Below are 20,680 nucleotides of genomic sequence, written 5' to 3'. Positions count from 1 at the left end.
TGTCGTCATAAGGAAATGAGGTCCCCATGATAAGTTCAGCTGGAGAAATGTGAAGCTGGGGCATCTAAAGGTGTCTGAGTAGAAAAGGATTCCATTGGGAGATGACACAGAATATAGTCCAGTAAAATAGATAAAAATGCCTTTATTTATAACAGGTGGCCTATGTTATACCCATAGTGTGCGAAACTGGTTTTGGAATTCATCCTGCAGCACAGCAACCAAAGGAGGAACTGTCGGGGCCCCTGGTCCTGGGCACCAAGGTGTTACTCCTCTGACGACTCAATTTGTAGAGCTTTTCTTCAGCTGTTTTTTGTGATGTCCAGAGAGTCGTTTTTGATTGCTCTGTATGACAGAGATGTCCGACCTTGAGGAAGAGCGATAACCCACATCCTCTGCTTTTATCGGCTTAATGATATGACCTGGCTTGGTGACAACCTTGGGAGTGGTCAGCTTTTGGAAGGCCCTCTGGGTGTTCCATGTGGATCCTATAGGGGTCTGGATGGTCCTTTCAAATTGCTGATGGTGGGTGAATGGATATGGAAGCACTCGCACCTGGTAAGGAAGGAAGAGTGATTTGGTGAGTCAGGCCTCTAATGGCAGCTCATTAGGAAGTGAAGCCACCAAGAGGCCAGGGAATCCCAGTGTTCCTATCTAACCTTAGGAGTCACAATCTGCTTGAGGATATTTGGGAGATGTTACCTTGTGGAGTAAGGTAGGTAGGTCAGGACCTCCCTGGCCCTCAAAGATTTACCCAACAGTTTAAGGATTGAGAAATTCTGGAGACCACTCCTGTCTAGCTATAGTTCTTCCAAGGCTGCTGTCCCAGGGAAGTTATTCCTATACTACACTGTGACTGCAAGAAACACTGGAGCATCTGTGTAATCTCTATAGATTTTAGGACCCTTCTACCCTTCTCAAGTTTGCTATTCCCTTCTTTTCTTTCTTGATACTGGGGGCTGAACATAGATGCACTTTATATAAACACTGAGCAACATCCCACCTTTTATTTTTTATTTTGAGACAGGGTCCCCACTAAGTTGGTGAGGCTGGCCTTGAACTTGTGATCATCTTGCCATCACACCCAGCTCTTTTCCTTTCCTTTTTTGCAGTGCTGGGGACTGATCCCTAGGCTATACACATGCCAGGCAAGCACTTATTCTACTACTGAGCTATACCCCCAACCCTCTTTTCCTTTTGATTGACTGAAAAATGCAAAGTTGGGGATTGAGGACTGAACCTAAGGATGTTTTACCACTAAGCTACATCTCCAGTACTTTTTATCTTGAGACAGGGTCTCACTAAGTTACTGAGGATTTCACTAAATTGTTGAGTCTGGCCTTGAACTTGTGATTCTCCTGTCTTGGCCTCCTGAGTTGCTGGAATTGCAGGCATGCACCATTCACTGCCCCTGGCTCCTTTTCTTGACTGATGTTTTAAGGAACCCAAAGATATACTTCTGAGTCCTGAACTCCACCAGGCTACTGTGCTCAGCTTCACCCCTATTGGCATCATAGAATGCAGAGTTGGAAGGTCCTAGATTATGGCATTGGTAATATTCCTTGGCCTCAAGATTCGGCTTAGACAGGTGAAGTGATTTACCTAAGTAAATGAGGAACAGTGTGGGAGAACACAACCCAGGGCTCCTATTTCCTTGCCTGGTGTTCTTCTCTACTCCATCATATTGCTATCTTTAGACATGTAAATAATTTGTATATATTCCCCTAATGGCTCAAACAGGAAAAACAATAAGCAGAAAAAAGGGAAAGTAGGACTGGGGATGTAGTTAGCAGCTGAGGACTGCCTGGTGGTCCTGGCAATAATGAACTGAACAGATCCTCCTTAGATTAAGGTAATGTCTTATTTGGGTTGATGCTTTATCTGTGCATGTCACCAAGGGCAAGGGGGGAAAAAGTTCAGCCTCAGGAGTCTCCCCTTCCCAACCCTGAAGCACTTTATTCTAATTGTACACTGAAACCTGCAGTGTATAGCTTACTGGAGAGGTCATGGTGGCACACTCCTGTAATCCCACTGACTTGGGAGGTTGAGGCAGGAGGACGGTAAGTTTGAGGTCAGCCTTAGCAACTTAGGTGAGACCATGACCCAAAATAAATTTAAAAAGGACTGGGGATGTGCCTCAGTAGTATAGCACCTTTGTATTCAATCCCCAGTACTGAGAAAAAAATAAAAAATAAAAAGGTGAGGGAAATTCTTTGAGAACTATTTGGCAGTCTGTTGTGAACATATTAAAAAAAATAGGTAAGAGCCCTGGAAGGGAAGATCATCTTTATTCAGGTCAATGCTCTGTCACCTGGAATCCTGTCCCACTGAAGCACCCTTTATCCTTTCCTTTATCCCTGTCTGTTTAAGTGCCTATTTCCTAGATACATATCCTAATTGGGATGACAGTGGCTAAAATTTCTGCAGTGATTAGTTCACAAAATAAGATTAAATAGAGTATTATTGAAATGTATATTTTCTCACCTCTGTACCTATCAAATAGTTCCTTTTTTTCTTTCAGTAGGGCAAATGTAACTCATTTCAGTATTGTACTGTCTGGGAACAGATCTCAGAACTGAAGGGAACAAATGTCATCTAGCCCAATCTCATTCATGTCCCTTTTACACATGCTCATATACCAGAGCAGCCCATCTTATCTCTGGATCAGAATGTTTTCCCTTGAATTCTGCTTCTCATCTAACTTTTACTTTATGGATTCTACACAAAAGCCTTTAATATTCTTTTTGTTTTTAAGGCAGGGTCTCTCTATTTGCCCACTATGGTCTTGAACTCATGGATTCAAGCAATCTTCCCACTTCAGTCTCCTGAGTAGCTGGGAGTATAGGTATGTGTTACCACTCCCAGTTTGTCTCCAATATTCTTGAAGACTATGATCATACTCATATTCTTCTAACCTATAAATATCCCTTGGTTATTATCATATGACACAATTTAGAATCCCTTCACTATCCTTAACAGGTACCCACTTGTCTTTATCCATCTTTATTTTTTGGTACTGGGGATATAACCCAAGGGTGCTTAACCACTGAGCCATATCCCCTTTTAATATTTAACAATATTTTAATATTTTTAATTAATATTTAATATTTTCAATATTTTATTTAGAAACAGCGTCTCACTAAGTTGCTTAGGGCCTTGCTAAGCTGCTGAAGCTGGCTTTGAACTTGCAAACCTCCTGCCTCAGTCTCCCAAGTCACTGGGATTACAGGAGTGTGCCACCATGCCCAGCTGTCTTCATTTTTCTTGATACGTGGATCAATCCTTAAGGTCTCTGAACATTACCTTGACTATAAATACAAGCCTATAGAATGACAATTCTTACTTTGGGGAGCTTCACCATTGCTTGCAAAGATTCTCCTTTTGGTAAAAAGCTTGCCGGTCAGTAATTAGAACAACAGTCTATATGGAATTATTAATCCCACAGCCAGTCATTGAAAACAACAGATTCGATTCTGTGGTCCAGATTCACACATCTCTTGAGCACAGATCACCAGAATGCTCCTCTGAAGCAAGAGATCCAGGCAGTCAAGAGAGCAGGTAGCTAGAGAGCTCTTTTAGCCTCACCTGATGAGCTGCTGCATGGATGTTGCGCTTCTCGTTGATAATCACATTTGGCAAATTCTTGTCTTTTCTTGGAGGACCTTCAGGGGCTTTAATGAGAAACCTGGAAAGCAAAACAGTAGGACTAGGCATATGAGTCAAAAGGCACGAAGGACACTTAGGGGTGAGGTGGGAGAATTTGGTGCTCTTCTGACAGGGTTTCTTCCTTATTGCCCACTCTCTCCCCATTCCCCCAGAACCAGGGATAGAACCCAGGGTCTCATACATGCTAGGCAAGCAGTGCTACCTCTGAGTTACATTTCCAGCCCCTTTCTTCTTTAGTCTTACCTGCGTCTTTTCTTGGCACTGGGCTTCAGACCCAAACCACCCCACTCGCCCCAGCCAGGCAGTGTCAGGTCCACATCCTTTGGCTTATTTGCCTCCACAGCTTCTCTCTTCTCTTTCAAGAAATCTCTGATGACATCATCCCCAGCAAAAGCTTCCTTTATCATTTGCTTTTGGACTTTTGCTTCTTCATCTTCCTGGGAAGAAACAGAGTGAGAACTAGAGTTTGCCTTAAGAGCTGTAGTTCCCCGCAAGGTTTGAATTTTGGGTCGTGACATTTTAGCGCCCCCTAGGGGGAAGTGCTGAACAAAGACTGTCTTGCAGTACAAACCAATCAGTAGCCAATCATGCTCCAATTTCCTTCTCTCTAGGGTAAATAGCCATAGCTCATTATCATATGACATAATTTTAAACCTTCTGTAAGGAGGCTGCAGGGTGGAAGAAGGAATGGCCTGTGTAGGTAGCAGAAGCTCCAACTACCCTGGTCAGAGTGGGCTTCCTCCAGCTTACATTCCTAAAGAGCAGGCTTCAGGGTGCCTCACTTTAGCAGTTTCAATTATTTAATCAGGGAGTACTGAACCATTCAAGATAGCATAGAGTGTAGTTAAAACTTTGGCAACAACTCTGTGACTCACTTGGAGTTGTATTGCCTGGGATTTGGTCAGAACTTCGAGTGAATTAATTCCCTTTTTCCTCTGAGGGCAGTTTTAGAGTACTTTAGGGAGGTTTTGGTGGCTGAGGATTAAGGATGTGGGGGTCTCTGCAGTGCCCACATATTTGCATCTACTAAACTGCCACTGGAACCAGCCTGGTCCCATAATATTCTGGACCTCTCATCTACTGAAATGTGCAAGGACACTTTCTGTACCAGCTGTGATCCTCCACAATGGCCTGTGACCCTGGCTCTACTCACCAATTCCTCTATTGTGGGAACTTCCAAAGACTTCACAGAAGGAGTTTTTGTAGTTAGGAGGTTCTGTAGATTAATCATTTGCTCCTTTTTCTTCCCCTTAGAGGCATCTGGCTGATTATTTGGGTTCCTCTCTGTCCACTCCCTTTGTAATATAGGTCTGGGAAGCTCCTTCTTTTGAGAACATTCTTCTTTGCCCAGCTTTTCTAGTTTTTCCAGAGTCTGTACTCGCTCTGGCCTCTGCAGCAAAAGGGGCTCTTCTTCCTCTGGGGCAGGTTCCTTTCTCTGGACTTGGAGAACAGTTCCCGTGGAAGTCACTCTTTGCTTCCTGGACTGAAGGTTTCCTTTGTTGAGTCTCTGAGCCAATGCCCTTACTTCAGATAGTACCTCCTGGCTGCTAGAATCTAGGGGGAAATAAAAGCTGTCAGGAAAGGTTTGGACATTGCCTGGTCAATGAGCATTTGTTGTACCATGTATGAATTCTAACAAGAACAAACAGGGAAGAGAAGATTCTATATGCTGGATGTCTTGGAGAGTTCACCAATCACTACATGTCAAGCAGGAGGCAATGGAATTTAGTAGTTAAAAGCAGCATGTTGGGGAGCAGACACCCTGGGTTCTATTCCCATGCAACTACTATATAATTGGAACAGGGGTTTAATTTACCTGCATAGTAAACCCTGCTTGGGAAGACTGTCCAAAGCTTTGTTTTTTTCTTTTTTAAATGGTGCTGGTGATTGAACCCAAGGCCTAGCACATACTAAGCAGGTACTCTACTATTGGGTTATTGTCCCAGTTCCCAAATTTTAAAAAAAAAAGGAGCCATTTTAACAGGTGGCCCCTGAAGCCAACTTGTAATTCATTGTAATTTATGCTTTACTGCTTTGTAAAAACCTCCAGGACGGTTTTGTCTTGACTCTACAAGCCTCATTTAATATGTTTATTTTTTTGGTACTGGGGATTGAACTCAGGGGCACTCGACCACTGAATCACATCCCCAGCCCTAGTTTATATTTTTTATTTAGAGACAGGGTCTCACTGAGTTGCTTAGGGCCTCACTTTTGCTAAGGCTGGCTTTGAACTCTTGATCCTCCTGCCTCAGCCTCCTGAGCCGCTGGGATTACAAGCATGCACCACGGTGCTCAGCCTCATTCCATATCTTAAAGTGGTATTTCATAATCTGCTATGGTCCAGTCAAGAAGAGAGGAAGTAGCTATTTTCTATAGTTGATGTAGCTCACACTTTCCAGTTACCCAAAAAATCTGAGTAAATCTCTCTAGTTTCAAGAGCCCTAAGGGAAACAGGGTAGCAACACAGAGTACTTCTAAACTGCTCCTTGCAACAACTCAAGTTGTCCCTATTCCCAAACGGATCCTGCTTTAGCTTGAAGCCACTGTAGCTCCCCAGATCTGGCCTTTGGACACCAGCCTCTCAAACAGCCGAGATTATAGGTGCATGCTACCATGCCCAGCTAAATAACCAATTTTAATGGGGTTCAGGGAGATGTTGCCAGTGTCCTGTGTTCATATAGAGACTGCCCCACATTTTCAGTGCACACTGCTGCTTTCCAAAATCCTCTCAGAAGTGACTACTTGTAACTACTAATCCCAGAAATCTCCAGCTGAGAATCCTTAAGCAAAAGGTTCTCACAACACATTTTAAATGAAGCACTTTAAAATAAAAACTTTACCACGTAAGAACAGATTTTTGTTCTTATCTAAATGTACTGTTCCTATATGAAATCAAATCAGACCTGAGAATCTGTGCAGACAGCCAGGGAATTTCACAATGTAGGCAGTTTCCTAAGCGGGCTTTATGATGTCTGATTTATGTCCAGAATGAGGCCTCTGACCAACCACAAGGGTGCTGCATTGTTCATATACAATCTCTTTGAAATAACAGGTAGAAAGCATACACATAAACTGAAGTCAGGCATGGTGGTACACACCTGTAATCCTAGTAACTCAGGGGACTGATGCAGGAGGATCACAAGTTCTAGGTCAGCCTCAGCCATAGAGGGACCTTGTCTCAAAATAAAAAAATAAGGAGGGCTGGGGATTTAGCTCAGTGGTAAAGTGCTCCTGGGTTCAATCCCTAGTAAGAACAACATCAACAATAAAACCTAAGCACTGAATCATAATTCTAAAGTACATGTAGCTCATGGAGCCATTCATGCCTGTATGAAGTGCTAAAGATGCCACTCTTACTTTACAGACAATATAAATTCTAGCAATTTGAAGATGTTTCCTATGTCTCAACATCCACTTATGTACACCTGTAAGTGTGAATGGCCTTTCAGATTTACCATCCCATCAGATGCACCTCCTGGTATTTATAGGTACCAGGAATGCTAAGCCACCCCTTTATTTCAGGGATGGTCTGATTATGTCCTTCTGAAGACTGTAAGCCCCCAAGAGCAGAAAATGTGTCTAAGCACATTGCACAACCATGCAGATGACTGCTTATTAAATGCTTTTGAAGAAAAATGGTTATTATGAATCTAATTTGACTTCAGGGACCCAGTGTACTCACTCTTGAAAGTCCCCAGAGCCTAATCACTACACGTGTGTGGGTGGACGCTTATTCTTTCCCTCAGTTCATCCCTAGCAACATGAAGTTGGCCCTTCCATTTCATCACACCTCACCTTGTGTTTCTTGGCTGCCCATGGGCTCAGCATCCTGACTGAACTCGGATCTTTTTCTAAGGGCTCTCCTTTCCTCAAATTCTTTCAACAAAGTTTCTTCCTCTGCCACCGGTCTCTCGTCTTCCTCACTTTCAGAAAACTGGTGGGCCACAGGCTCAGGCAGGTGTTCGGAGTCCATCTGTTTTTCATCCTCTTTTGCATCGGGGTTGCAACTTCTGAGCATCCAGGGATTGGGTCCATTTGCATCCATCTGTACTTCATTCACTACATCAGGGACAAGGGTTTCTTCCTCTTCTGTGTTTCCCTCCTCCTCACTCTCTGAGACTACTTGGAGTTTTTGTGTCAGTTCTTTATTCTTAGCCAACTGTTCTTGCATAGCTTGTCGAGCCTAGAGGAAGGAGTCACAGCAGGAGACAGACTTGTCATTAGTGGCCACAATTATATCTTTCCTGATCCATTTCTCAAAGCTGTCTATTCTCCTTTTAACTTGGTAAGTATTTCTTACTGATATCTACTGTTTAAACTGCACATACATCACTATGTACCTATGGGATAAAATGGAAGACAAATTATTTGTCCTTAAGGAATCAACATATGAAACACAATTTACAAAATGCTCCTCTCCCTTTACTGGACTTGCCTTCAATGCTGTTTCTCTTTTCCACTTTGTTCCTGGTCATTTTCCTCTCTGCCTTAGAGATTTTTCTGATGGCTTTTTAGATTCCTAGTTTTCCATCCATCCTCATGGCTCTTGCCCAAATCTGCTTCTGCTAGCATCCTTATGGACTGAGTTTCCTTTCTTTCCTCCAATTCCATCTCTTCTGTCACCCTGATGGTCTCTTACCTCCAGGTCATATTTGGCCATAATTGCCTTTGACTTGGCCCATTTTCCACTGTTCTGGTGCTTAAGGCTCATTCGCTCCTAGAAAGGAAGGACAGAGGGAGATCTTTAGTGCACTCCAGAGAAAGTTGGGTTCAAAGAGGTGGAAAGTTAAAAGGCAGCCTCACCATCATTCTAGCCTTTTCAATTTTTTCCAGTTCTTCCAATGCAGCAGTTGGATTGATGTTCCGTAACTGCTCAAACTCTTTTAGGGCTTTCTTGGCCTTTCCTTTCTTCACAATTTTGTGATACCTATAGGGTAAAGAGGGTTAGGGAAGGAAGAGTTGAGAGATTTAGTTGATGTCACACACATAAGTGCCTATGCTTTATGTCCAAGGGGTTTCCCTATGCAGAGACCAGAATGGATGTCAGAGTCAGCTAACTACAGGGAGCCAGTTTGGGACCTGAGAGGACTAGCAGGACTCTTGGTCCCTGCAGCTAGCCCCTAGGAGCTGGCTTCTGCACAGTGGAGTCCCCTCTGCTTCTATAGCTCAAGGGAGGAACAGAATAAATTTCCAAGAGGCAAAAAGGCAGGAAGGAAGCTCTACTGGCGCCACCAGTTATGGAATTCAGAACTCATTCTGCAGAATCACTCTGTGATGCTTTTGAAGGAAGAGAAAGTTACTTAACAGTTCTCTTTGGCAAAGTCACACATAAAAGCCAAAACAAGAGAAAAGGTTGTTACCAAAGCAGCAAATTATACAAGGTTGGTTTGGGAAAAAAAAAAGGCTAGTCATTACTATTTGGGAACTCTCTTATATGACCCTACTTGTCACATCAAAGGTTCTCTACAAAGAATTCATGATCGGCTATATCATTTTCTTCCATGGGACCCCAAGGCCTCCTTACTTTTTACTTTTGATTTTCTTCTCTCTTCGAGCCCTGGCTTCATAGTAGGACTGCAGAGCCCGGGCTCTCTGAAGCTCTGCTCGGCGCATCTTAGCCTAAGATGAATGACATTTACAGTGACTCCTGGACTTGAGGGCAAATGTTGGGAGAAGCATAGTGTGCTTGGGTGTTCAAAGGGCCTAAGATGCTTACCTCTTCCAGGCTCATGGCTTTCAGAGAGGCTTTTTCCACAGGAGTCAGTAAAGGGTCTGTCACTGGCTGCTTGTTCTTATGGAGGAGGTTAAAAATTTCATGCTCCAGGGGAGTTCTTGCCTTAAGGATATAACAAAAAGACATTCTAAGTCTTAAGCCATGCTCTTATGCCTCTCTCCCTATACATTCCTATGACTTTCTAATTTACAACACTACAACTGAAATCACGAAATGGACAGGACTGGGTACTACAGCAAGAGAAGAAGGTTCCAATCTGGCTGTTCAGTGTTGTAGGTAAAGCCTTATTTTATTCTGAGTTTAAAAAATTCTGTTTGAGGACAACTTCAGCAAGGGGAATCTGGGGCTCTCTAAAATTACTGAGGGGCATCACTCTGTGTTAGGTTATCAGTATATGTAAATCAGAATTCCATTTCCTTAAGAATCTATGCAGGATCCCCTTAAGTCAGGACAGAGAAATCAGTTTTGACAGTCAAAACGAAAACAGCCTCTGTAATGTTATGTATTAGAAACATATAACTATTATCAGGTAGGAATCTCAGATTTTTTTAATCATAAGTCTTCTTTAAAGACTATTTCTAGAGGGGAGGGGAGGTCAGATCATAACCATTATTTGCCACCAATGGTATGACAGGAAATATATCTACAAAATGGCTGAGGGGAACCCCAACTTTCTAAAACCACAGTGAACCACTACGAATCCCATATGCATGTGTTCTTGGTATCATTAATTACCAATGAAAGGAAATGAGAAAAACATGGCATTCTTTGGCATACTCTACAAATTTAGTTTATGGCAGGGTGTGTGTTTTAATTTCCTGAGCAAAAAAGGACACTGCCTTAAAAAATATGGCCTTCATGTAATTAGCCTGTTTCCTGACAGTTCAAATTTAACTCATTCCCTAACTTTGGCTCCAATTCCTCAGTTTCCACTTAATTTTGCTAAGTAGTATGTATATGTAGGAAATGAGTAAACTGTAAGCATGTCAACAAAAGACTCCATTTGCTGCTTGACTGATACTGTGAGGTTGGCTAAAATAATCAGGCTAGTCATGCTATGGTCTACCCTGACAAGGCACAAAGACAGCCCTAGGCAACAGAGCCAGTTGCAAACCTCACACACATATTATGTGTGGTTTTCTTCAATGGCTGTATACATCATGGTTCAGTATTAAATTCACAACTATCTAGACAAACGCATAAACACGTCATCACATTACATGGTGCTATTGATTTAATCATAAACCTATTCTGCTGAATAGTAAAGGTATATGTTCTTCCATTTTTCAGTATTTACAGGAATGATTAATTGGACTATGAAGTGATTTATATCTCAATGTAATACTCTCCCTTCAACTCACTTCAGTTTACCAACATTTATCAATTGAAGCAACAACATTCCAGGTACTTGTGTGCAGTGCTAGGAATACATGATTGATTAGGATAGTTCTTGTCCTCATAGAGTGCACGGCCTTTCAGAGCAGAGAAACAACACAATGAGTTAACTGTTACTCTCTAGGGGTAAGCACCACAGAAGGAACCACTGCTTCTGGTTAGGAGGCAGGTGGGAAAGGAAGTGACTCTTTAAGTTAGGCTTTGAGGCTTAAGTACAATTCTTTTAGAAGGAGGGGAAAATCCACAGATGAACATAAATAAAAACACGGATATCTGAAAATTAGTGGTACGTAAGAGAACCATGTGTTGTCCGTTGTAACTAAAATGTTGGGTGCTTTTATTTTGTTCTCTAAGTGGAGACTCTGATGGATTTTAAGTAGGAGAGTGACAACCAGTTTTGTTTCAGAAAGAAAATCCTGATGATTGTGTAGAGGAAATGGCAAAGTTTCAAATGAAAGGAGAAGAGGTCTCAATTAGGGTAGTGAAAATATAAATAAAAAAAAAAGAAAACAGGGATTTGGTTGCCACAAAAGACAGAATTTATAGGACTAGCACACTGTATGGGTGGGGTGGGGGGGGGAACAGCTAAGGGAGACAATTAGGAATCAGATAACCAAGATTTTCAAACCCCAAGTGCCCATGGTAGGGAGTTAAGCTTTGAACTGAGTTACAGAATGAAGGTGGTGCTAAATGTCTGGGGAAAGAAAATGTGAAGCTCACTTTGGACCATGCTAAGTTTAAGGTACATGTGGAAGACCCAGGTAATGCCAGTTTGTCATATAGACTATGAAACTGGAGCTTAGAAATGATCAAGAGTGACACCTAGAAGTCACGGAGTTTAGACAGCAAGAACAAAAAGGCAAGGGTTGGGGATTTAGCTCAATGGTGGAGTGCTTACCAAGCCTGTGTGGGGGCCATAGTTCAATTCCTAGTATGGGGGACAAAAAGCCTTAAGAAAAGTTAGAGAAAAGTACCACAGGTGTGACACAGAAGCCAAGGAAGGAGAGATTTTAAGAACATGATGTGCCAACTGTTGACAAGCATGTTGAAGATTAACAGGGCATGTAGCAATTTGGAGGCCTGTCACTAAAGCCTTTTTTTGTAGCATTGGGAACTGAACCCAGGGCCTCGTTCATACTAGGCAAGCACGGTATCTATGAACCACATCCCCAGCCCACTAATGTCCTTTGAGAAAGCTTTCAGAAGGGGAAGCAAGTGAGAGAATAGGCCCAGCACTGGAGATCAGCTTTTTCCAAAGCACATTCCTCATTAGATAGTAAGATTTACTTCACTTTTTTAAAAGCTGAAAATTCAGCTGGGCATGGTGGCACATGTCTGTAATTTCAGTGATTTAGGAAGCTGAGGCAAGTTTGAGGCCAGTGTCAACAACTTAGCAAGACCCCATCTCAAAATAAAAAGGGCTAGGGATGTGGCTCAGTGGATAAGTACCCCTGGCTGGTACCGAAAAAAAAAAAAAAAAAAAAAAAAAAGGCTGAAAATGTAATCTTTTATTACCCAGAGTCTCAGTTGGTATACCCTGGATTATATTAAGTCCAACAGGTGTCTTCAACATCTGTTTATAGTGTGTAAGATGCGGGTGTATGTCATATGTCAGGAATCTGCATCCTCCAGTGAGAACATGCACCATTTCTAATAATGGATCCTCCCTCCCCACTACCTCCTGCTTTGAGGGCATACTGAGATTCTAAGATTTTCAGAACACTCTGGGAAGTGCTAGTGTCAACTGAATGCAGGGAAGGAAAGAGAAGGTGGAAGAACTTACATCATTTCTAGCATTTTGCAGTTTATAAATGCTTACTTGTACATTATCACATTTAACTCTTCTCAGCTAGAAGCTGGACCCAAGTTACAGTGCAGACTTTTGGTACTCAATCTATGGAAACCCCAGTATATACCAGTCCTTGGTACTTTGCACTCTAAGGTGTGAGAGAACTGGGAGTTTTTGGCTAAAATACACACACTGAACTAAGCATTACTTTATCCCTCTGTACCACACTGGCATAGTTTCTCAAAAATACATTTTAGAGTGAATGAATGGCACAGTATACTCAATGTATATAGCCTTTGGGCCAACTCTGTCTTAAAGAGGTTGTGTCATTCTTAGTGTAATCTCCTTCACCACCATCTTGTCTTTAATAATCATTAGATTACACTGTCATTTGGAAAAAGTGCAGAAGAATGTATAGTAGCATACTACTACTTTTCTGATTAAAAAAGGAGGTAAACATGAATATATAAATAAAACTCTAAGTCAACAACAACAACAATAAAAAACTTATGAAAGTAGTTACTTCTGGCTGGGCATGAGAGTAAAACTGAGTAGATGGAGGATGGAGTGAAGTCAGGTTCATCACTATATATCTTCTGTACTTTTTAATTTTTTAATCCTACAAATTATATTACCTTTGAACATTTTTTTCCCTAAAGTTTCCCTTCATTTTGCAGCCACATGTTATACCTGAACTCTTTTTCATGTGGGAAAGGAAACATCCTAGAAAGGGAATGGTACAGACTTAAAAAACAGCATCAGAAAACAGAGCTTATCCTTTTAATAAGCAACTATTTGCTCAATTTTTAGCTATTGTGGCAAGTAATGTACACTTTGATTAGCTTTAATTAGCTCATCTTCCTGACACATAAGATACTATCATTCCTGGATTTTTAGAAAGCATAGAAGAGAAGCATAAAAAGGTATCTATTCATGGTTCAGACACGCCGTTTTTGACTATTTTTCTTTAAGACAGATCATCCCTTTATAGACTCCATACCAATGGTACCAGAAAAGTAGGCTAGCTGTTTTAAAGCAGTTGCTCACAGACTAAAAATGGAGACTTTAGGGACCAACACAGGATAACTAAGTTTTAATTTTGCCAAGAGCATAATTACCATTCCACCCCATCATTTATTGCAACCATCATTTCATTTAAAAGATATTTCAACACGATTAATGCGAAAAGAATAACCTCATAATAAAGAAGAGCTGGCAACATCACACCCAATCAAACACACATGCTCATGACTATCCTCTTGCTTCAGATGGATAAAAAACTGTTAAAGAGTTCAGTGTTTGGGAAACTCAGCTCTAAAATATCTTTTCCCCACATAGCTCAGAGCCATGAGTAACTTGCTCAAGTTCTAGACAAACACCAACAATATGTTATATTATAATGTGATATTCCTTTATAAGCAAATTTTGGGTTCACCTGCTCATATATCCTAAGGCATCATTAATGCTACTAAGTTCCTGATTTCCCTAGGATGAATATGTGGTTTTAAAATTCTTTTTTAAGAACCAGTGGATAAGAGGGCTTGGGGTGTAGCTCTGTGGTACAGCATGTGCCTAGCATGTGTGAGACCCTGGGTTTTATCCCTGGCACTGCAATAAAACAAAATGAAACTAGGTGATAAGAAAGAAAAAAGTATGTTCCCTTTTCCTTGGCAGTAAGATGTTTCAACACAAAAACAAATAACCAAGTGCTATATACCATAAGCTAATGAAAAATGACTAGAGCTATTGTATGATTGGCTATTGCATAACTGACAATAAAGATATGCCACCTCCTTTCTCCCTTTCTAACCACTAAACTAAAATGGCTCCAACTGGCATTTAGGCTTAACATATTCATTCAAAATAGTTGCAGGCATGGAAATCTCCAATCTGTGCAATCTCACCTATCAAGGTTAAGGTTCATCTTGTCTCACTCACCTTCCAGTCACTGAACACATGTTCAATGGGAACAAAGGCTGACTGCTCCTTCTCCAGGGGAAAAACAAGCTGCTCTGCTTCCCGGTTCTTCAGAACGATAGGATCCCATTTGGACAGGGTTTGTGAAGTTTTATTGAATGCTACTTCTCTGTGGATCTGAAGCAGGCAAAGCACATAAAAGAAAAGAGCCACAAGATTATACATCAAACCCATAGGACTATTAAGAAATTAGGAGGCAATGTTTCTTAGCTCAAGGAAAAAATCAGGTTACTTTTCAGGATTTCAACTGCCCCTACTTACTTGCTTATTTGTTTAGGTACTAAGAACTGAATCCAGGGGTGCTTTACCACTGAGTTATATTCCGTCTTTTTATTTTTTGAGATAGGGCCTCACTAAATTGCTGAGACTGGCCTTGAACTTGTGACCCTCCTGCCTCAGCCTCCTGAGTCTCTGGGATTACAGGTGTGTGCCACTGTGCCCAGCCCTTAGCTTATTTTTAATCTTGTCCATGGTAAGGAAATCATAATTCCTTTCCTTCCATTTTTAGCCCTTTCCCTCCTTCTATTGCCCCATTTTCCCTTGTTAAGTCAATTTCTTCCTCTTAATGGATCACATTCTCTGCAACTTACCCGTTCAACCTCTTCTTTGTTAAGGGGTAATTCCAGAGTCTTCTTTGATTTGACTCTGTTCAATTGCTTTTTCACAGTAGCCAATGAGGATGAAGTTTTAACAGGCTCAAGCAGATCTGCAAGGATCAGCTTTTCTCCTGATCCTGTGGAAAGGCCAAACTTTCTGGTCAGACTGAGAAGTGAGCCAAAATCTTACTATAACATAGGGCGTGGCCTTAGTAGAAAATATGGGTAGACTGCAGGGAAGCAGGGATAATTCTCTTAAATCAACCCCTTACCTAGGTATAGTGACACCACCACTCTCCTATATTTCCAAACATGTTGGGGGGTGAAAGAGAAGAAAAACATTTAATCAAAAAATAGTCATTTTACCAGGCATGCCAGTGCATGCCTATAATCCCAGTAACTTGGGAGGCTGAGGCAGGATTACCAGTTTGAGGCCATTCTCAGCAACTTACCAAGATGCTGTCTCTAAATGAAAAATAAAAAAGGGCTGCAGATATGGCTCAGTGCTTAAGTACCTCTGGGTGCACTCCCCAATATCAAGAAAACAAACAAACAACAAGAAGCTTCATTTGCTTTTCTCCTGGTCTTTCTGCTTCCTTGCATAGTTGCCAGTTATCTTTTGAAAATGTATGTTACTTTGGGCATGGTGGCACATATCTGCCTCAGCAATTTTGTGAGGTCCTAAGTAAGACCCTGTCTCAAGATTAAAAAAAAAAAATAAAAAGGGCTGGGGATGTGGCTCAGTGTTGGACCACTGCTAGGTCAAACCCTCAGCACCAAAAAAAAAAAAAAAAAAAAAAAAAGAAAGTTACATATCAAGATCTTGCCAAAAATCCTCCAATGGCTTCCCATTATACTCAGAATCTTATCAATCTAAAAGCTATAGCCCTTGGAATTTCGTCCCCATCTGCTTCTTCAGCCTCATGTCACACCACTATGCTCTAGTCATGCTATCCTCCCTAGTCTTCCAACACGCGGTGTGTGTTTCTTCCTTAAAGTCTTCCCGTCAGCTGTTCCTTTGCCTGGAACCACTTTCTCCCATTTTGCATGGCTGACTTTTCTTGTCATTCAGATCTCAGCTTCGATTTTGCTTCTTCAAGGACCTTTCATGACTACCCAGTCTAACGTGGACACCCTCATCACTGATTCCATCATTCTGTTGTAATTCACAATGCTGTGATCATGTTTTATTCTTCACTGTAGTCTTAGTATCTACAACTGCACCTGCTAGCAATATATAATGCAATAAATATCTGCTGAATGAATCAACTTGGAATACATTGTTACTTGATCTGTGAGGTTACACTGGTGGTTACTACAAATGCAAAACTCATCATTCAAACTGCCTAAATTATGAATATTATGGAAAAAAAAGGCATCCATAATCAACATAAGGTCAAAATTCCAACTCTGATACTTACTAATTCAAGTACTTTATGTTTTCTTTTTTTTTTTCAACCAGGGGTTGAACTCAGGGGCACTTGACCACTGAGCCACATACCCAGTCCTATTTTGTATTTTATTTAGAGATGGTTTCTCTGAGATGCTTAGTGCCTGACTTTGCTGAGGCTGGCTTTGAACTTGTGAACCTCCTGCCTTAGTCTCCTAAGCCTGCTAGGATTACAGTTGTGCACCACCATGCCCAACACTTCATGTACTTTCAAAATGGGTATTATTGTTCCTTTATTCCCACCCAGGGGTGAAAATTGGTTGGGGGGGGCGTGTAAAAAAAGTCTCAAGATATTACAAAGATTTGTGTTTCTCCAAGTTTCAATTGTATCCACAAAATCTTACTCCTTAGTATTTGATTTCACAGAGTAGAAGGCAGTAAGGTTAAAAAAAAGTCTAAAGGGCTCCTAAGGGGAGCAATAAAGAAAAAAGCTGAAGTGGACATGGTGGCAGACACCTGTAATCCCAGTGACTTGGGAGGCTGAGGCAGGAGGATTTCAAGTTCGAGGTAAGCCTCAGCAACATAGTGAGACCCTGTCTCAAAATAAAAAAGGTAGATTATGTAACTGAGAGGTAAAGTGCCCCTGCACTCAATCCCTAGGCCCTTGGGTATGTAACTTGACTTCTCTGACCTCCTCAAGTTATTAAGGGAAATCTAAAACAAAAATGAAATTGTGAACATTAAAGAGCTACACAAACAGTAAGAATGATCAAATTAATAAGTGGCAGCTGTCTTCATTCATGACCCTTTATCCCATCAAGCTTCAGAGAAGATCTTGACCCTAGACTTACAGGCTTTTTCTAGAAATGAAAGAAACTCAAGGGTATATGACCACCATTCTTAGCCGACTCACAGGTAAGCATTTATGGTATTAATATTAATCACATCAAAGAGAGTTCCTAAGGGGTGAGGTGACCATCATGCTTTCAGAACCCCACAAGCTCCATGCATAGGTATCTTACCTTCAGAACTGACATTGAACTCTGACACCTTCAGACTAGCCTCAGATCTCTCAGTCAACTTATACCTATGCAAAACAATATAACAGAAATGGATGCATTTTAGGGGGAATAAATACTTTTTCTTCTTCAAAGCAAGCTTTGGTTTCATTATTTTTCTTCTAGGGTTAGCTTTATTCACAAAACAGTCAGTAAATCTGCTCCTAACCTAGACTTGATAGTCTAAACCTCATATCTCCTCTTTGACTTAACCCCTCAAAAACACAAAGTAATACACAGTATGCATAATGGAAACACATTGGATTTGGATTCAAACACCTGGATTTGAATCCTGGATCTTCCATTCATTAGTGGGGTGATCTTGGGGATAATTCAACTAACTTCTCTAATGGGGATAAGAAATGTCTACTCAATACTTCAAAAGATAATTAGTGTTGATTAATTAAGGATTCCAATGTGTGAAAGCCTAACACAATAATAGCAATAGGATAATAATAGCTAAGAACACTTACATAATACTATATGTTAGGCACTGGTGTTAAGATCTTTACAATAGGCACTTGATAAATGTTAGTTACAGAGAAGTCTCATGGAATCAGCTAGTTATAACCCTACAAAAATGTTACCTGTTCTTTCCATCAAGAGAATTGATTGCTTCCAGAAGCTTTTCATGTTTTCTCTCTCCATCACTGTCCCCCTAGACACAGTAAAGGACACAGTAAATGATAAAGGAAGGGAAAAGATGATGTGGAAATAAGGCCCATATAAAATCTGTGGTTCTTCTGATCACTGGAGAACTAGGGACAGATGAGGTTTCTTTAAGCCCCAGCTGAAAGAATTACCTCAAAATTCAAATTCTCTCCTAAGGAACACAGATCCTTAGTAACTTGGGAGGTAATGTTATGCCCCTATCCTAACTTGTTTTGAGAAAAAAGGGGCTTAGAATGACTTTTTAAACAATAAATAGTGCAATCTGACACAGAAACATATAGTGCAAGTCACAGAGAAAATTACCAAGGTGGCTTTTCTCAAGAGGAAAACAACCATCAGAAAAAACAAGCCAACATCAAAAACTCTTCTTATTAAAATAGGTATTCTGAGTACACCCCCCCCAAAAAAAATTAAGTACTTTTATCAGGGCAATAGATTAAAAAATTCCTGTATCATCTGTAGATCTGTTGGAGATTCAGCTTAAATACACACACACATTTCAGTCCAGTAATTAAATAACACTACAGAAATTGTGTAATGAGAACCATGTGTTTTGGTCTTATAAACTACAATTAAGCAACTTGAAGACAGTGACTGTAACCTACATAGTCTTACAACTCCCAGGGCACTCCCTAGGGTATTTTATACATGAAATATGAAGTTACTGTAATATATTTTGAGAGAACCAGAAGGTATATAATGTTGCCAATGCTTTCCTTTCCAGAAGTGGTGTTGCATAACATAATTCTGAGGGCAGTTCAACAACTGTCACTCACCTCATCTTCACTGGCACTCAAGTGGTAGTTTGGTAAATCCACTAGTTCATCCTGCTGGCTCAAAGTCAGTAGACTGTTAAAAAGAAGCAACAGAGAAATATTGACATTTGAAATAACAGTAGGGACTGAACGTAGGGATACTCTACCATTGAGCCATAGTCCCATCCCCAGTCTTTTAAATTTTGAGTCAGGGTCTAGTTAAGTTGCCCAGGCTGGCCTTGAACTTGTGATCCTTCTGCTCCAGACTTCTATGTCTCTGAGATTACAGGACCACACCACTGCACCGGGCTTGAAATAACTTTTATTCTATTAAAACAGTCTCTTGGGCTGGGGATGTAGCTCAGTGGTAGAGCATTTGCCCAGTGTGCAGGAGGTCCTGTATTTGTTTCCTTGGAAGAGGTACAAACAAAGCAGTGTGAATGCTTTTGGAAAATTTCAAGAAAGTCAATGTAGATGGAAGTCAGGCATCATCTCCACTTAAGCAGTGTTTGGTGATAGTCATACAAAACTGCATGAAAATGTCTAACGATCTTCTGTGCTTAGGACTGCATTTCCCACTGACCTCTGGGAAGCTGTAAAAACCCTGTGTAAAGTGGTACAAGACACTGGTCCTAGCCCTGGAGAGAAGGCAGTTTCACAATATTTATATGCATCAGCCTACACATTAGACATCTTGATAGGTGTAACCTAGCCAGAAGTGTCATTTTGATCATTTGTCCCCAGGAATGGAAAAATAGGGGACTGAAATCAGCGGAGTAAGCCATTTTCCTTGGGGCTTGCTCAGTCAAGTAAGTTCTTAACTAAGGAGATGGGTACCCAGAAACAAATTAGTCTACCAATATCTAACTACACATCGGTATTTGCAAGGCCAACATTACCAAAGTGTCATTTGGTCTTTCTATATGTGTGTGTGGAGAACACATGTAACTTCAATGTAAGTGCTACACCGCCAGTTCCAAAGGCTGAAGCGGGCCGCAGCAGCAGAAAAGGGGGTCACGTGACGAGGAAAGTAAAACATATTAACTTAGTTGCAAAGGAAGAGCCTGCATCAGGACCAACGGGGAGGCTGTTAAAAAGCCGAAGAGTGGAAGAAGCAAACTAAATCGAATTTAAAGGACTTTAAAGGATGGATCGCAGAACTGCAACTGGTGGCGGGGTCTTAGGAGGAGAACAACTGCTGTTTGTTAAAAGGTCGGTCCACTTCCTAAAAGCCGGGGAACTCGGCTCCCCACGAGACGCCAAACCCTCCTCTTCTTCACCCCTTACCCCTCCGCAGCCCGGATCGCTTTCATCTCAGCAGCCTGCTTCTCACATGGACCAAGAGCGGAAGCCGAAAGGACAGCAATTTCCGTGCCGGCCGCAAAGCAATTTCTGTTTCCGCCGATCGCGCGACAAGATACGTCACTTCCGCTCCCCACTAGGCGTGTGAGAAACGAGTCGCTATGGGAGGGGCCTGCGGAAAACGGGGTGACTGGGGGATGAAAGGCCTGTCGGGGGCGGGGCTTTGCTTTCCCCACCCATCCCATGGATCTATTGCGCGCAGGCATGGGTCCTTCCCATGCCAGAATTTCTAGGCGGTGCATGGTGAGCCCTCTGAGGGCGACACTGCTCCTCTGTCAGGGATGGAGCC

The 20,680-nt window shown here is 41.5% G+C and overlaps 1 protein-coding gene across 2 annotated transcripts; it reads right to left on the bottom strand.

Annotated features, from left to right (window-relative positions):
- Window positions 1-133: 133 nt before the first annotated feature.
- On the bottom strand, window positions 134-20,414 carry Utp14a (UTP14A small subunit processome component). 2 transcript variants are annotated; one of them, XM_047535974.1, is made up of 15 exons: window positions 20,317-20,414; window positions 19,051-19,123; window positions 18,190-18,260; window positions 17,567-17,631; window positions 15,149-15,291; window positions 14,520-14,675; window positions 9,380-9,499; window positions 9,188-9,282; window positions 8,467-8,590; window positions 8,303-8,380; window positions 7,459-7,846; window positions 4,817-5,217; window positions 3,907-4,100; window positions 3,583-3,682; window positions 134-552 (listed from the first exon to the last, which is right to left on the bottom strand). In XM_047535974.1, exons 1-15 carry the CDS (start codon window positions 20,340-20,342, stop codon window positions 280-282), a joined length of 2,307 nt encoding a protein of 768 aa, XP_047391930.1. In that variant the 5' UTR covers window positions 20,343-20,414; the 3' UTR covers window positions 134-279. The 2 variants fall into 2 exon arrangements, with proteins under 2 accessions (XP_047391930.1, XP_047391931.1); XM_047535975.1 differs by lacking the exons at window positions 15,149-15,291; window positions 20,317-20,414 and having other exon boundaries at window positions 19,051-19,120.
- Between the last annotated feature and the right edge of the window lie 266 nt (window positions 20,415-20,680).

Source organism: Sciurus carolinensis, chromosome X (genome assembly GCF_902686445.1).
Source record: "Sciurus carolinensis chromosome X, mSciCar1.2, whole genome shotgun sequence".
Lineage (NCBI taxonomy): Eukaryota > Metazoa > Chordata > Mammalia > Rodentia > Sciuridae > Sciurus > Sciurus carolinensis.
This window is presented reverse-complemented; position numbering and strand designations above follow the sequence as displayed.

Coding starts and splice junctions, on each gene's coding strand:
- Utp14a (XM_047535974.1), bottom strand. CDS start 20,342: ATGAAAGCGATCCGGGCTGCGGAGGG. Junction 8,591..9,187: donor AAGAAAATCAAAAGTAAAAA/GTAAGGAGGCCT, acceptor TTTACCCTATAG/GTATCACAAAATTGTGAAGA. Junction 3,683..3,906: donor AGTGCCAAGAAAAGACGCAG/GTAAGACTAAAG, acceptor TTTGCTTTCCAG/GTTTCTCATTAAAGCCCCTG.